Raw genomic sequence first — 17751 nt, forward strand, 5'->3', positions numbered from 1 at the left:
GCTCATCTGGTAATCCTTCAAAGGAAACAGGCACCAAAGTCACATATAGCATTCAGTTTTCTCAAAGGGGAAGTTAGATAGAAACTCTCTAACAAATTGTTGTTTGGTTTGGGTTTGTTTTTGTTTTGTTTTGTTTTGTTTTTTTTCATTGACCCTAGACCCCTAGCAAAAAAACAAAAACACTAGTGTCACTGCAGTCTGCTGTAAATGCCGTTGCCTGCCAGCACGGCGAGGTATCCCCACCCCCATGCTCTTGGATTTCTGACATCAGACATGAATAAGTATCTCATTAAGATCCCCCAAAACCATCTGCCCAATGAGTCTCCTCCTTACAGGAAAAATGCTCTCATAAACAAAAGAGTAGGATTCCCTCATTACCCTCGTTACCCTCATTAGAAATTATTCTATCATCACTGGCAAGCTGTGGTTTTAATTTATTCCAGGAGTCGGGATTCTTATTAAGAAACCTTCTGTATTTTTGTTGGTAGCAACAAGCATGTCTCCTCCTTTTATAATTGGATTTTGCAATTCAGTCAATAAACCCCCAAAATACTCATTAAAACTGCTCACAGGAAGTATTCTCCAAGTTATCAATCTTCATCATTTTCATTGAACAATGAAAACACAATATTTACTTAAGGGGTGTGCATCAAATTTTATGCACATCTAACTGTGTTGTGGAGAAATGCAGCATCACTGATAAACTATGACTTTCTTGAAGCTCATTAAACCAAAACAGCTATTTTTGTACTCTCAAATGCTGTTTTGATGCATGTGCTGGATAGTGTTTTGTTTTGCTGATGTTTGACTGAGCTCTACCTTTGAGACTGCTGACAATCACATTATGTGTAACAGGCTGAAATACTGGATGGTTGCATGGGGGTGTCCTTATGCATGCTCAATCATGCAGGAAAGGAAATTCCACAAAGTTGATTCTGTTCATCTGCACGTTACACTTTCAGTGGGAGAAACATTTTGACACTTGGACACGGACTGAAAATATTCTTTCTGAGAGTGTATAGAGGTCTGCTTTGCTGAGACTGTCTTCAAATCTGTCAAGTTAATCTTTCTCTGTAGCTGCTTCCAAGCTATAAGGTTCTGTTTTGGGGTCTTTACTGTTTCTGTTATAGCTGTGCTTTCTTCAGCATATGTCTGCCACTGTTAAGGACATATGCTGAAGGCTGTTAATCAATGATATAAGTGACCATTTACCAGTCTTTGCATTTTATAATTGCCATTATAAAGTGAACAATGATGGACATAAGATTATTTACAAAAGAATAAGAACAGAGAAGACATTAAATTGTCTTAGAAATGAACTTTTAAAGCAAGATTGGAAAATTGTATATGAACAAACAGAAGTTAATAAAGCTTACGAAGGATTTTTAAGAACATTTAACATATTACTTGATAAAAACTGCCTAGTAATTGAAATCAATAGGAAACACAACTATGCAGGAAGACCATGGATGACTAAAGGCCTACAAAATGCCAGCAAAAAAAAGAATACCCTATATCGAGAATTCATAAAAAAGAGAACAATAGAAACTGAAAGGAAGTATAAAACTTACAAAAATAAATTAACTAATATAATGAGATCCTGTAAAAGAGAGTATTACATTAAAAGGTTAGAACACAATAAAGATAACACAAGAGATATATGGAATGTATTAAACAGTATAATCAAAAATGAATCAAGGAATAATGATTACCCTGGGTACTTTATAGAAGGGACAAGAAGTATTAATAACATGGAAGAGATAGTAAATGGCTTTAATGAATTCTTTGTAAACATAGGGCCAAAACTGGCAGAAGAAATAAAGGTTGATGGAATAGAAAGGGACACTGGTGAAAATATTGAAAGGAATAGTAGCTCAATGTTTTTAAGAGCAGTGGAAGAGAAAGAGATTTATGACATAGTTAGAGGACTTAAGAACAAAACCAGTACAGACTGGAATGATATTGATATGGTAACAGTAAAGACAGTTATTGATGGTATTGTAAAACCATTAAAATATATATTCAACTTGTCGTTTCAAAAAGGGGTTTTTCCACAAAAAATGAAAGTTGCTAAAGTTATTCCCATTTACAAAACCGGTGAAAGGCATCATTTTACAAACTATAGACCAGTGTCAATACTCTCCCAGTTCTCTAAGATACTGGAAAAACTTTTCATAAAAAGATTTGACAGTTTTGTGGAAAAATATGAATTAATGACAGATAGTCAGTATGGGTTCAGAAGCAACAGATCAACAGCTTTGGCATTAATAGATTTAATGGAAAAGATAACGGAATGTATGGATAATAAGAGGTATGCGCTCGGCGTTTTCTTAGATCTAAAGAAGGCATTTGATACTGTTAATCATGAAATTCTATTAAAAAAACTGGAAAAGTACGGGTTTAGGGGAGTGGTTTTGGAATGGTTAAAAAGCTATGTTGGGAATAGGCAACAATATGTACAAATAAATGAATATAAATCTAATTTGATGGATATAGCTTGTGGAGTACCTCAAGGTTCAGTACTGGGTCCAAAAATGTTTATTATGTACTTAAATGATATCTGCAGAGTATCGGAGATTTTAAAGTTTGTAATATTTGCAGATGACACAAATATACTGTGTTCAGGTGTGGAATTGCCACAGGTTTTGGAGGTGATCACACAGGAATTAACGATATTAAAGAAGTGGTTTGATATAAATAAATTATCATTGAATCTAGATAAAACCAAATTTATGTTGTTTGGAAACCAAAAGAGAAACATTAAAGTAGAAATATGTGTTGACAATGTATATTTAGAAAGAGTAAATGATATAAAATTTCTTGGGGTGATCATTGACCACAAGCTCTGTTGGAAGCCACATATTACTTATGTTCGGGGGAAACTGGCACGGGGCATTGCCGTCCTAGGGAAAGCAAAGTATATGCTGGATCAGAAAGCACTGCACATTTTATACTGTGCTTTACTACTGCCATATATGAGCTACTGTGTAGAGGTCTGGGGAAACACATACAAAAGTAACACACAAACAATAACTGTAATACAGAAAAGGGCCATTAGATTAATAAATAATGTGGGGTACAGGGACCATACAAATGCACTCTTTGTCAAAATGCAAGCTATTAAATTCCAAGACTTGGTGAAGCTTAAAACAGCGCAAATAATGTATAAAGTAAGAAATAAATTGCTTCCAAAAGAAATCTGTAAATTGTTCATAGAAAGAGAAGGTGGGTATAACTTAAGAGGGAAATGGAATTTAAAAATACAAAGTGCTAGAACAACTTTAAGAACGATGTCTATCTCAATTGCAGGAGTTAAATTATGGAACAGCCTAACAGAAGAAATAAAAGACAGTAAAAACATAAAACAGTTTAAAGTAAAATATAAAAACCTGATTTTAAGTAAGTATAATAATGAAGAAAACGGGGTTAACCCAGGACGGTAATGTTGCTGGTAATGGTGTTGTGGTTCTTTTTTTTTGGGGGGGGGGGGTTTGTTTTGGTTTGGTTGTTTGGTTTTCCATGACTTGTGTATCTGCAAATATACACCTTCTGTATTTTTCATATGTAAGAAACTATACTGTGGTGGGGCTTGCTAATTTCTTGTTTTTGATTTATGTATGTTTTGTTTTGTTTTGCTTTACTTTTGTTTCATATGTTGTTTGTTTAATTTAAGACTAAAAATTTTTTTTAAAGGAATGAGAGGTAAAACTTGAGGGGGTAGGGATAAATAAGTAAATACTTCTACCTACTCCTTTTCAAACAAATAATGGAATAATATTTTGTAATGATTGTGAAGGCTCATGTTTGAAATGTTTGAAATAAAAATGAACTGAACTGAACTGAACTGAACAGAACATTGTTTATCTATGCTATGCAGATGACATTCGGTTATATATCTCTGTTATGCACAAAGAGTTTTCTAAGTTACAAACCTTGAATGGGTGCTTAGACTACTAAGCAACTTGAGAAGTTGAATGGCTGACAGCTTTCCCTGAAAAATTAAGCCCTTGTTTATGCCCCTGACTGATTTGTGCCTAAGGTAGTGACAGCTCTCCTCGCCCCTTTTGGTAAATCTTCTATCAGGAATCTTGGGGTAACATTTTAACTGTGGATGCTCATGTTAAGTCTCTGGTTTGCTCTTGCCTTTATCACTTAAGAAGTATTGCCAAGTTGAGTTTCACCGTGTCACCCCCTTATTTGGAAAATGTTACTTCCGCCTTTATTTCGTCACACCCGGATTATTGTAATTCACTGCTCACTTGTCTTAACAAAGTTTCCTTTGAATGTTTGCAGGTTATTCAGAATGCCGCTGCGAGGCATCTGACTAAGTCTTCTGAGTACTCACATGCCACACCATTGATAATTCAGTTCCACTGGCTTCCTGTCTGCTCTAGGATTCTGCTTGTGACTTTTAGAGAGCTGCATGGACAAGCACTGGCATACGTCAGTGAATCTTTACAGCCATAGATTACCACCAGGTCCTTGAGGTCATGTGATCAGGGCTTGGTAGCTGGGCTTCATATAAGACCAAGAACTAAAGAAGATAGAGCTGTTGCAGCAGTCCCCCACAGACTCTGGAACTCTCTCCCACTGAACTGTGGACTCTTTTAAAAAGCAGCTAAAATGTTTCTTTTGTTTTTATGTTCAATCATTTATGTTGTGAAGCACTTTGTTATATTTATATTGAAAGGTGACATATACACAAGCTTTTACTTACTATTTTTAAAAACTGTCATTCTGATACACAAATAAACATTCTTATAATAAATAATAATACTTAGTTTATCAAGTAATCCAACATTCGTTATGGTAATAAATTTGCTAAAATGAGTCCTGGTCTCTTGGATTGGTGTGTTTTTCAACAGACAAGCTGATCAGCAGCATCCTTACTAGAGCAACCGGACACCTTTGGCTCATATTCCGGGATGTTGTTTGGCCAACGGTTGCAAGTCACTGATGACTGGCTGACAGACTTCAAGTTAAAAGCCGTGACTGAAAACAAAGGTAAACCAGAGTGTTTTTTCATACCTGAGACGTTATCGATGACCTCCACTGCAGTTCATGTTATTTTATGTGGCAGAAATGTTTGCACTGACTGCCAATGCCTTTCAAATCTGCACATCCTTGAGTAAATAATAGTGTGGTAGTCTTTGAATAGTTATCCCTGTGTTCACTTATCTCAGGGCACATAGCCAGGATGATGCAAGAAATGTGGGTTGTTTTAAAGAAGTTTGTCATTGTTTGTTTTGTTAATTAACTAATACCAAAGTATTCTTATTTTCTCCCAGTACCAGGATTTGAAGATGTTATTGGCATTACAAAACAATGTGTATATTCAGATATTCAAATATTAAACAAATATTATTAACAAATCAGTCCTGAACTCAAATTTAAGTGAAGTAGACATTTTTTATGTATGCCCAGCTAAATCAAGCTGAAGCTGAAGATTAAGAGTTCAGCCAAACGTATAAATTGTGAAGATTTTCAATTTATAATAACTTTATTTCAACAATTGACCAGATATTTGTCCATGCAAACTCAGTTTTTGCTATAGGTAGAAAAATGGGAAGCCATAAAACACTATATTTTTCTGCAAAATGAAAAAGAAAATGATTAAACGTGCAACTGCCACAAAAGTTTATGAGGTGTGTAAGTATTTATTTACAAACCATTTCTGCCAAAAAGAGATATAGCACTGACACTTGGATAACTTGGAAAACATGAACACAAACATTGGTTTTCTACCTAAGGGGACTGAATCAAGTTTATTTACTAATGTGCTGACACTGACGATCTGTGCAGGGTGTGTGCTGTCTTTTACCCATCATACTGTGGTCCCCTTGTGTAATACAATGGCTGGAAGGGTGGATGGCTGGATGGGTGGCTGGATGGTGAGCAGGCTTTTGCACTGGCATTAAAACTAAGAATTTTGGACTCTTCTGACACAGTGATTTTTTTTCTTCTCATATTCAGGTCCTTAAATGTATATGTTCTTGCTTCACTGGGCTTATTGAAGAATATTAATTTATGTGTTATAATTTGCAAAATCAGCATATTCTTATAGGTATTTAAGAAATGATGTTTCAAAGATAGAAAGATCACTGTTCTTCATTTTCAAAATAAATTGACTTCATAATATTTTTTGAGAGAACATTATATTTTGGACTGTGGAACAAAATTTGTACTTGTTAGTCTTTATTGTGTCATTAAGTAGGGGAGACCGGGGATAGTTGTAACGTGGGTCAGTTGTAACACTTCCAATTTCTCCAATCAGGGCTAAGTTTCAAATGATGTGACTCCTCCTGTGCATGCCCAACTCAGTTCTGCTATCACATGTGAAAAATCAGCACATTTTGTCAAACACAGACAATTTAACACACAAAAAAGTAATTTGTATGCCAAAAAGTAAGTTTTTCTACTTTATTTCAATTTCTAATAGCATTATCTGCTTTGCAGTTAAACTCATCAAACTTAAATTGTGTTATTTGTATGTCTATGGGGATATATTCTATGTAGGTCTTTAGTGCTAATGTTTTAGCCGTTGGCTATAATGTTAGCTAGTTCATGGCTATAGGAGTCTGTGTCAGTTGTAACAATAATGCAGATGTTACAACTTACCACACTATTACTTTAACTTATATTAAACAAGTTGGGGCAACGACATCAGCAGAGAGAGGTTCACTGGTCGCTTTTGTATATGCGGTTAATGCCATTGGCAACACAATTCCTCCACTGTTTGTGTTCCCACACATACATTATGCAGACCACTGTGTCAGAGATGGACCAGTAGGAAGTATTGGTAATGGAAATAAATCAGAATGTGTGCAAGAAACAGATTTCCTCATCTTTCTGAAGCACTTTGCAAACCACACCAAGGTAAGCCGTGATAAAAAGTAAAGGAATTGCGATGCTGGTGAACAACTACATTTTTTCAGCTTCATTGTTATGTTCAAAATTGGTGCAAGAGTTGCAGGTTATAATGCCCACTGAGCCAATGAGGCCAAACTCAAGGAAGACCAACCAAAATTAATGAAATATTCAGTTGCAGAAAATTCCATAATTTGTCTTTTTGGGGGGTTGACATATGTTCAAAAGCTAGATTTCTGCATTCTGCCACACACACACACACACACACACACACACACACACACACACACACACACACACACACACACACAGCTACATAAATGGCTCTAAGTGCATTCATGTGTTGAATAAACAAAGATTACATGTTAATGTTTTGTTAGTACCCTTATTTCATTGTGTTACATTTCAACCCAGGATATGTTACAACTAACCCAGACTATGGGGTTAATTGTAACATTTCACTCTTTGTGTTTGAGACCATACCATGCAATGGGTAATTGTGCTGCAGAAAAAATAGCTGCACTATTTAATAGCAGAGACATGTAAATACTTTGCATTACATTTTCAGTCCACTACCTTAAAAGAGCTCCAATTTACAGACAGAAATGTGAAAAATGTTACAACTATCCCCGGTCTCCCCTACTATTATTTAAAATATATCTTAAAAAGATATATCTGGAAGTAATTACAAAAGCTGTAGTAGTCTACAAATGTTACAGATCTAATGCAGTTGGAGGGCCTGGGTAATCAGTACCTCAATTCACCCAAGTACCACATCCAAAGTAATTTATCTGTATATTGTAGATCGGATTCTCTACAGCTCCTGTATCATGTCATTTGGCTGGGTGTATGTGAGTGGGTTTTTTGTTTTTTTTTACTGCTATGTGTCTCAGAAATAGTATTGCAGAAATACAGAAGAAGAAAAAAACATATTCTGATCCCATTTCTCATTCTGCTCAGCTATCATCGTTTTATTTAAGGCTTTATTTTTAGCCTCCGGGTATGTGCTTTCCAGCAGAATCATATTTGCATTGTATTTGCATTGGTAAAATACAGACTTTAAACCAGTTCAACAGGATGAGGGTGAATGCAAATATTGAACTACCTCTAAATTTCCATTTTATAATAGAGGGTGCCCCCCCCCACACACACACACACACACCCACCCGCGGGCTCACGAAACTGTTTTCTAGCTCTATATTGCCCCCAAGTGGCAGACAAGACTTCAACTGAGGAGACCAAACTTGGTGTGCTGAGAACAGCCCGTGGGTGAGAGTGGGAGACGAGCGCTCAGTCAGTCTGCACAGGGAAACGGGGAAAAACAGAGACATGAGGCTCGTCTTGAGGTTGGTCTAAAGTCGGGTGCAATATCTGCATGACCCAATAAGAGACTTAAAACACTAAATATCAAGGCTGTGAATGACCTGCAATGTAAGAAGTGCCGTTATTTCTGTTTTTTATTTAGATTTTCTGAACAGTTTCTGTGCGATTGCTTCCAGATTTACTCATTTAACTGACTGCTACATCGAGTCTTTTTTGTTTTTTGGGTTGTTTTTTTTTTATTAACAGAAACTCACATCGCCAGTCTGATTCTTACTTACTTCAAGGTCACTCTGGGTATATGTGCTTAAAAGGCTTAAAAACAACTCACTATATTTTTTATTTTTATTTGCAAACAATGTAGTTATGCTTTCGCAAACTTGCTTGAACAGCATGCCCAGGTCACAAAGGCTGGATTTTTATTTTTCATTTATTTATTTATTTTTTCTTTTTCTTTTTTCTTTTTTCTTTTTTTTTTTTGCGGGTGGTGGGCATGGTATAAAATGATTATTTTTTATTGTGATAGCAAATTAACGCACTCCATTATTTTTAACCAATATTAAATGTATCTGCATTCAGGCAAAATGTGCAGACCATTTCTTTAAATTCAAAATCTAAGAACGCAAAGACGCACGGCCACTGGAGCAGTTAATTCAAAATAAGTCTTTACCGCCAATTATTACGAAATCTACATTGCGGGATAAATATTGCTTATGGAAATGAAACTGACATTTCAGTTTCACTGGTCGAGCAAAAAAAAAAAAAGGGAGGGGGGTGTAAAGATCCCCTCGGATACTGCAGCCAATCAGAATTGTGCTGACATTTACATCCCCGGAGCATCTTGGTAGCTGTAGTTTCTGGATCATTTTGAGCCCGTTAGCTGCACTTTAGCCGCTGCCGCGAAGGACTACAGAGCTCCGGATCCTGGGCAGAGGCGGCTTGCGTTGACGGTTGGTACTGTGCGGACTACTGGGGCACGAATATCACCCGTCTGCTTTTTTTTTTTTAAAGAGGGTTTAGCGTCTCCAAAAGTTGACATCTGCAAGTATGCAGTCGGAATCGGGAATAGTTCCCGACTTCGAGGTCGGAGAGGATTTTCAAGAGGAGCCTAAAACGTATTACGAATTGAAGAGTCAGCCCTTGAAAAACAGGTCAGTTCTTTTGCCGTGGACAGTTATTTCTCACGCTGGCGTGTTTTGGGGGTTAAGGTGATAATTAAGCTGCAGACTTTTTAAAGTGTTGTCCAAAGTCTATGAATGTGCGGGGCTTCCTCATTGATGTTACTGAAGCTGGTCCCGGGTTTCAGCCCTCGTTCCTTATGGTCATCCTGCTTGCATGAAGTTATGCAACACATGGGTGTTGTCTTGTCAACATCAACTTCAAATATTAGCTCACAGAGGAGCAGACAGGTCAGAGTTTAGCAAGGTGATGCTCAGCCTGTCTTGTGTTGATGGCTGATATTCAGGTGCTCCTAAAGCAGAATGGTGAGTTATTGTTATTTATGAGATTTTTCTTTAAGTCTCCCGAGAACTACCTATTTTTTAAGTATAACTGCATAACAACATGTGTGTAAAAAGTGCCATAAGTCTACTATGGCACTACACCTTGTGCATTAACAGCTTTGAAGTGTCAAAAGTGTGTAAGAAAGTATTAACTGTTAGATAAGCTGTGGTAACAGAAATAAATAAATAAATCAAACCTGATGTTTCTTTCAGTGGAGGAGTGTTGCCTTCTTTATAAGCTCACAGTTAATATTAAATGCTCTAAAGTTGTTTCACCAATAAAATAAATCAGCAACCAAAGAGGCAGACAAAATTTAGTTTTCAGCAAGTTGTTGGCCTATTAAGAAGTTGTATAACTTAAGTGCATGTAGTACTGGACAAAGTGCTCCAAGTCCTGACAACAGTTCTTTCTTGTTAGGACACAGAACAGAAACAAAAAACAGCTTGCAGCACTGACATTTACTAATTTAGTTTCAGCTTTGACACACTGAGGCCTCAGAAACATTCAGCTGAGTCAGATCTATGTGTTGTTTCACCTTTCACCCCTTTTCTGGAAGTAATGCACAGCAAGTTTGATGTCTTATACATGTGTCTTATACATGTGTTTAATGCAATGAAATGACAGATTTCCTGTGAACAGTGTAGCATATCAAAACAATATTGAGAAACTTTAGAAAATGCCCTTTTTTGCTGTCTTACAATTTTCACTCTTACTAAGAGGGAAAACCGATCCCAGAGCTGGGAAATATGTAGCAAAATCTATGAGATGACTGGAAGGTGGACTTATTTTTTTGTTTTAATATTTTAGGGGACCATGTTTTCGTTCTTATTCTAAACACCTCACTGACAGTGAACTGTAGTATTCTCAATACTGGGTGTGATTGATTCAATTTAAATTAAGTAAGAAAACATGTAACAACCACAGATCCCTTAGCAGGTGTTACTATTAAATAAATAATAAACTTTTTTCTTTGCAATTTATGATTGCACATCAGCCTTTATGGGTGATTTCAAATCACAATGAAATACTGTTGGGGTGTAAGTTATAACATTTTCATGCCCCCTTTGTGATGCGGATGGTGATGACGATTATGCATCTATTACCAGGATGGTGTCAGAGTTTTTGTATTTTGTGTCTGCTCCTCTCTGTTACGTAGTTTAGAGGTGGTGATACATGGCCTCATTGTCAGGGCGAGACATCCAGAGGACAGTACGCCACTGTGTTCGGACAGAACTCTTGCTGCAGACGTTCGCTAGACTCCAGTTTTTTGTTTTTTTTTCTTCCTCTCGTTCTTGATATTTTCTTACAGATTTGCGGTTTGTCTCGTTTTCTCTAAATTCAATCAAAACACCAGTTAGAAGAACTGTTTGAGGAAGAACTGTCATCTTGGACAGTCTTCGCCTTTAACCTAGTTCTGCATTTTTTAAACTAATGTCTTCAATTTTTTCATTAGTGAAATGTCATTACACTGTTATACACCCTTGGCCTGAATCTGAGGCTGTGTTGTTTTCGTTGCTGGTGTAGCAGCAGCAGCAGCCATTCCAAGTATACGTAAAGTATCAGCACGGTTTCTGAATCATTGCTGTTTGTTTTTCTTTATGTCATTTTTCTCCTGAATGTGTGAAGTCGTCTGAACCGTGGCTTTGATTGAAAGTATCCCACTTCCCCTTTCTATCACATGAAGATGACCCAGCATAATAAATAGTCACGATGACTGTGCCATAAGACAGTTTTGTGCAAAATGGTTATAATTAGTTTGATTGATTACCGAGTTGTCTGATGTCTTCTAATAGCTGCTTAAGAAGTTTCTAAATTTGAAGTTTTGTGTGCGACAAAATGTCATCTTAGCTTTCATAGATCTGTTTGTTTTTTGGCTGTCTGCGTATCAGTTTGACAGAGCACACAGACTGCTGCTGACGTCGTGCCAACCTTTTTGTGCCTAATATAGATGTGAGACAGGCGGCAAAACTAGTCTTCTATGCAGTGTAAATAAGCTATGTAAATTTAGCAGGGAATGTGTTATATCAGAAACTGTGAGTCTAGGGATCTTTTTTTTTTTTTTTTTTTGCACCCTCAGTCAATACAGAGGCTGAAAGTTTTGCTTTCTAATGAACAGGCTAGATTTTGAGCATAGCTTATATTAAATCCATATGGATGAATAAATATGTAAATGTCTTACACAGAAAGATCCCCGGCCAGTAAAGATTAGCAGACACTAGGCAGAAGAAACCAAACAAACAAATGTGTTGCTTTAATATCAGCCTCACAATGAAATTTTCTTGTTGCTCAATTAACATGTTTCCGTAACGATTTAGGCCAGAATGATCACTTTTAACATTTAATGCCATACGTACATCTTTTAAACCCCTGCTTGTTATAAGCCACAAAAACAGCTGTGGCCCATTGGAGCACAGACATTGGGGGTATTCTGTGGTATTCTGAACCTTTTTTTATTGGCAGACCCTTTGGTCATGTGGGTTGTGGGACTGGGTTTTTGCGGATGGAGCTTTGAACTTTTTGTCATTTGGGATCTTGGCGTGGAAGTATGTATCAAAGTTACACCTGCATGAATGCTGGATCCCAAGGTTTTCTGGCAAAACTGCAATTGCTAGCAAGATTGTCAGTGTTAATCATTTCATTAACTGTTGTTAGTGCATCTCTGTCTGTTTAAATATTCTTCCTCAACTTCCTCAAAAGCTTCCTTCAAATCATACAAAGCTGAAAATAAAGAATTGAATGAATGTGAAAACTTTACAATGGGACTTGGTTTATGTTGCTCAGTAAATATCTGTTTTAATAGATCGCAATGGGTCTTTGTGGGTCGGGTCTACACTTCGGGTTCTCTGTCTTGGATCTTGGCCTGAGGGGTAAAACATGAATGGAACTCAAAGTCTCCTGAAAAAACTTTCTTCTACACAGCTGAATCATAAATTAGACCCCCCCTCCCCCCCAAAAAAGAAGACTGCGGTCAAAACTTTTAACGCTGTAAAACTCTGTTTACTTTTTTACTTTTGTTTTTTGTTTTTGGTAAAGAAGAAATTATAATGAACCTTAGGGCACTTTACATAATAATGATAGCTGACAAAAGAAAATAACCTCAGGCTTACTGTTAATGCACACTCCTTACATTCATGTTTGGAAAGATGATGGGTCTTGAATGTGGATGCAGTTGTTTGGAAGAGACATTTTACTTTACCTAAAAATGACAAGGATGCAGAGAAATACAGAAGAAATATTGTAGTTTTCGCAACTTATTAGTGTCTAACAAGCAAATGAAGATCTTGGTCATTTGTAGTAATATTTTGGTAAGAAAATAAACCTTTCAAATTAAAATAAGGAAGAGGGAAAGAGAATTTAGTAAAATGATGGGGACATCCACATATCAATTTAAGTTCTTCTGCAATAGAACTGAAGTACAGAATAGGCATTTAAGGTCAAAGCAATGAGCTAGTGGTCGTGAGCTGAGTCAGAGTTTGAGGGTTATGAAACTATGTGTCCAGAGCAGCTTGTTCCCACGGGGTGTCCTAGACAGAGATGCCAAAAAGGTTCATCCATGATCTAAGAAAGACCGAGGGGCTTAAGTGACACAGACAGGTGTTGAGGCTGGAGTAAAATACAGTCAGAACAACTTGTCCTGTAATCATGGTTATCTTTCTGCATTCTCACCTCATATGTGGCTTTTCAAGCACATCTGCTTAAGATTTCTTCATAAAGAATAAAATAAAAATAAAGAAAAATCATAAACTCTACATCTTTTATTTACAGATTGATTTGGGTTTGCAGTTTTAATATTCCTGACGTGTGATCTTTGTCTGCCTCTGTTGGTGCCCAGAAGGAACTGCAATAACAGAGGAGGCCTTTAAGTGTGGCTTTTATTGACACAAGTCATTATTCTTAACAGTTAAAAAAATGTAGCCTTCAGGCAACTAGATGATTCGTTATTGATTAGCGCAGAATTAATTCGTTGTTTCCTCAATAAAATACAAGAAGAACCAGAACCAGTGAATCTTTGGCACGTTTGCTTAAAAAAAGACTGAAATGACTCATTAACTATTTAATCAGTAAGTTGTTATTACAAGTATATATAGAGGTTATAACAAGTAATTACTCGCATGCATTAGCTGTTGAAAAAAAATACACTTCACTGTTAAACAGCTAAAACAAATACCTTTAAACGGTGACTTAATTATTAAATTTTAACTTGTGGTTAAGACGCACATAATTGCGTACGTTTAGGTTTTTTTTCCAGAGTCATATTTTACAGCAACGAATCGTTGCCATGGTTCACTTACGAAGAAAGAACGTGTTGATTGTCTGTCATCACCTTCAAGGAAAGCCAAGGATAAATCAGTCTCACAATGAAAAGCTGTTATGTTGTGCTTGCACATCATTGTTATATCAATGAACTTGAAAATCTTCTGCACTCATTCAACCTGCTGTGAGGAAACGCATCAAAGGCTCCTCCTTACTGTCCTTGGAAGCTCTACTTACTCTTTGTTAAAGCGCACAGGAAAGAGAGGGAGCTGCAGCTAGAGCAGGCCATCCTGCCGAACACAAGTGAGGGGAATTACTAAGAGCACAGAGCCTGATTACAGAAATAAGACCCAGCAAGTTCTAGTTATCCCATCCAGTCCTGGCTTCCTGGAAGTAGATTTCAAAGTACCTGATTTTCTCTTTAGATGCTTTTACGACTGACCCTGTTTTGTTGTGCTTTTGTACTTGAGAGTGAAATAATTATGTATAAATTTTATTTTAACAGTTCTTTATGGAATAGCCATTGTTTTGTAGACCATTGGGTTGTTTGTTTGTTTTTAAAGGCTATTATAGCAGCAGTCAGTGACAGTTGCTGCTTTACTACAGGTCAGGATATCTGTGAGTCACGACATTAAAACCATGCACCTAATAATGCGTAGGGCCCCACCATGTCTCCAAAAAGGCATTGCTATATATAACTTTATAGACTATAAAACAAAATGCTGTTTTGTCTGTGTTTGATGATGCTAAGGCATTTCCTGTGCTTATGCAGTGTTTATGCACAGTAAATACAATGTTTCTACCCAGATGTTTACCTAGATATTTACAGGATTAAACTATTTACCTCATTTGAATCATTTGTACAGTTGTTTTTCTGTTTGGTTTTTAGACAAATAAACAAAAAACAAAAAAAATCACTTCTATTGCATTCCCTGTGTACAAACCCCACATAATTGACGGTCTAGACATGCATACAGATGCTTTCTATTATCTATGATTTGCCTGCTTGTGACTGACTTTATACTATCATGCCAGCTGCACCAAGCTGCGCATGTTTGATCAGCACAGGAGTCCAAGTAGATCAATGCACTGTCATGTAGGGTCATAATCACTCATTTGTATTCCAGCAGAGAGGTTTTGTAGTCTGCTAGAAGGGCAGCAACTCCTGCAGTTTGGTAGAGAGAAAGAAAAAAGGAGACAGGATTGTTACTAGTACTCAGTTTGCCTATGTCTTGGTTAGATTGCCTATTTTCACTGCTCTTATCCTGTGCTCACTGTATATGCAATGTGGTCTGCGTAAGTCCCTGTCTACTTCTACAATTCATCCCATTCCCCTTTATTTACCTAAATAGAAGCTACTGAGTTAAATGATGAAAACACACTGAACGGCCACCAGCGGGATAAAAGTTGAATTTTAATGAGTTTAATGTGGTTTCTTTAGAATACACCTAATCTGGGGAGTGATGTTTAAACTAATGAAAATAAGCACATAGTGTGTCTTTTATTTTTCTTTCATGTCATTTCATTTCTATTGTGTTGTGTGCCAGCCTCTTGCAGCAGCAGAACATATGTTGCATTCTCCTGTTTATTTTTTTGCAGTTGTCATTTGAAAGTGAGTATTTGTATTAGCCATGAAAGCTGTAACAAAGTCATGCTAATATGTACACATTTTTAGTTCAAATTAAGGTTAATGCCTCAGCAGATGAATGTGAAGTCAACTTGGTAGTGTCAAACTTATTATTATGCACTGTGAAGGTCAAACATGAGAGGAAACAATAAGCAGCATATTTTACAAATAAAGGGAGACTTGAAGGTTTAAATAAACCATTTGAAATCCTTTCAATTTCTCTAAAATGCAGTGTCACTTGGCAAAAGCAAACAAGTTTTTGATAGTTATGATACTTTTGAGATACAAGATTTTCACAGGACAGCGACTCCTACTTGGTTGTAGTCCATCTACCCAACACGTGTCGGTACATGTCTCTAAGCGTAACACTATCTGCGTGGTTCTAAAGCGGCATATTGATGGACAGTGTGTTTCCAGTGGACGCCTGCACGCTCCTCTCTTCTGCTTTGCTGTTGCTCTGCACGGGGCTGGTCCTATGCCTGGGACTCTGCGTGGCGATTGGAGCTTCCAGGCCGGGACCTGGAGCCTCCCCTCTCTGACACACTTTCAGCGCTGCACCACCAGCATGACTTTCACTGCTCTCCAAGGGCGGGTGGTGCACCTTCAGGGAAAAACAAACAAATATGGAGGCTGTAGGAGTGCAAGTGTACAGACCCTGTTCATTTGACTGTCTGTGAGTATGGCGCCTCAGCATCTGTGGTATTGCTGCAGTGCATTAAGGCTTTATTTTGGAATCTATATGTTTGTTCAACACTATGTACACATGAAGGGCACCATGCACTGAGCTATATGTGGGAAGTAGTCTTGGAAGATTTCTCCTTGTGTTTTTATGTGCTGAATAGTTTTTGTATGTCAGGATATACATTTATCAGTCTATTATAGTTCATTGCAGCTGGTCACTGGTCACTTATAGCGAGGGAGTGAGTACCTGAAAAGCTTAGAAATCTCATACTTAAGACATAAAGTTAATAACAGAAGAGGTATCATGTTTTGGCATGCTAGTTATTTGTTTTTTTTTAATGAGACTGTAATGCTAGAGTTATTATTCAGTCACACAGAAGTCATTAGGTCTGCAGAATCCATCTCCTGTCAATTACCAGCAGTTTTACAGCTGCAGTGCATCTTTATTGCAGAGTATTTTCCTTTAACAGCTCAGTGTTTTGACTCTCAGACTTTGTCGCTCCACAATGTTACTTGATTTCTGTCTTGATGCAGTATTTAGCTGAATTTTCCTGGTTGTTTGTTGTCTTTAGTGTGTCACTGAATCCTGCTTCAAAGTCTCAGCTCTGACAGTTTGACTAATGGTGAAGTATGATGAAGGCACGGTAGTGAGCAGAATCAGAGGAATCATGAGTTGAGTGGGTGGGACTCTTCAAGACTGTACAACCATTGTTTTTTTCGTTTTTTTTCCCTTGAGATACACACGAACATAAGAGGAGGTGTGCGCACACACAAATGAAATTTTAAAAGGACAAAAGAGCTTTTTATGTCTTTCATGGGTTTGTTTGGCAAAGAGCCAACAAACAGTCAAAAGAAAGAAACAGAGAGAAAGAGACAGAGACATTCAGCCTTGCCTTTCTGAGAGGTTTCTGGTCATTCGTATACACAAACACAAGTCAATCAAATTATTAAGAACGTAATTAAAAAAAAGCCATGAGGTCATATGTTGTACAGTTTTGTAATAGGGCAGCTGAAGATGCTAAAGAAATAAATGTGTTTTTTGAGGGTTCTGAAAAGAGAAATTTTGCAATTTTCTTTAAGTTTATAAGAAAAAAAATTGCACATTTATGGAAAAATGAGCAAATTTACACAAACAAAACAGGTGCATTTACAAAAAACCCCAAAAAGAACATGAAAATTTACGAGAAAAAAACTCTCCAAAGTCATACTTTTATTTTATTGTAACACTACCCCTAGATCATGTCATATCATATTTTTAGCCTAAAATGCTACCTCCAACAATGCTTTGAATTACATAGTGTTGTGCACTTGTATCAGAATTTGAATTTGGTTACAATTATGTCTTCCAACAATTATGAAAATAGAATAACATGGTAATGCACTTTTGTCTTGCTGTAAAACTCTAAACTCAACCCTAAATGTGCAACAGGTTTAATTCAGCTCAAGCCTGGACAGCAAGCTTTTCAGAATCACTGAATCACATCATCTTTACAAATTAT

The 17751-nt window shown here is 36.9% G+C and overlaps 1 protein-coding gene across 9 annotated transcripts in view; it reads left to right on the plus strand.

Annotated features, from left to right (window-relative positions):
- Nucleotides 1–8120: 8120 nt before the first annotated feature.
- Nucleotides 8121–17751, plus strand: part of LOC146494453 (microphthalmia-associated transcription factor-like) — a 28882-nt gene continuing 19251 nt past the window's right edge. For 3 of the 9 annotated variants that reach the window (XM_085146116.1, XM_085146111.1, XM_085146112.1), the window contains exon 1: nt 9032–9338. In XM_085146116.1, the coding sequence (XP_085002242.1) occupies nt 9235–9338 (104 nt within the window). In that variant the 5' untranslated portion in view covers nt 9032–9234. The other 6 variants (XM_085146109.1, XM_085146110.1, XM_085146113.1 and 3 more) reach the window with 4 other exon arrangements.

This window comes from Neolamprologus multifasciatus, chromosome 20 (genome assembly GCF_963576455.1).
Source record: "Neolamprologus multifasciatus chromosome 20, fNeoMul1.2, whole genome shotgun sequence".
Classification (NCBI taxonomy): Eukaryota; Metazoa; Chordata; class Actinopteri; order Cichliformes; family Cichlidae; genus Neolamprologus; species Neolamprologus multifasciatus.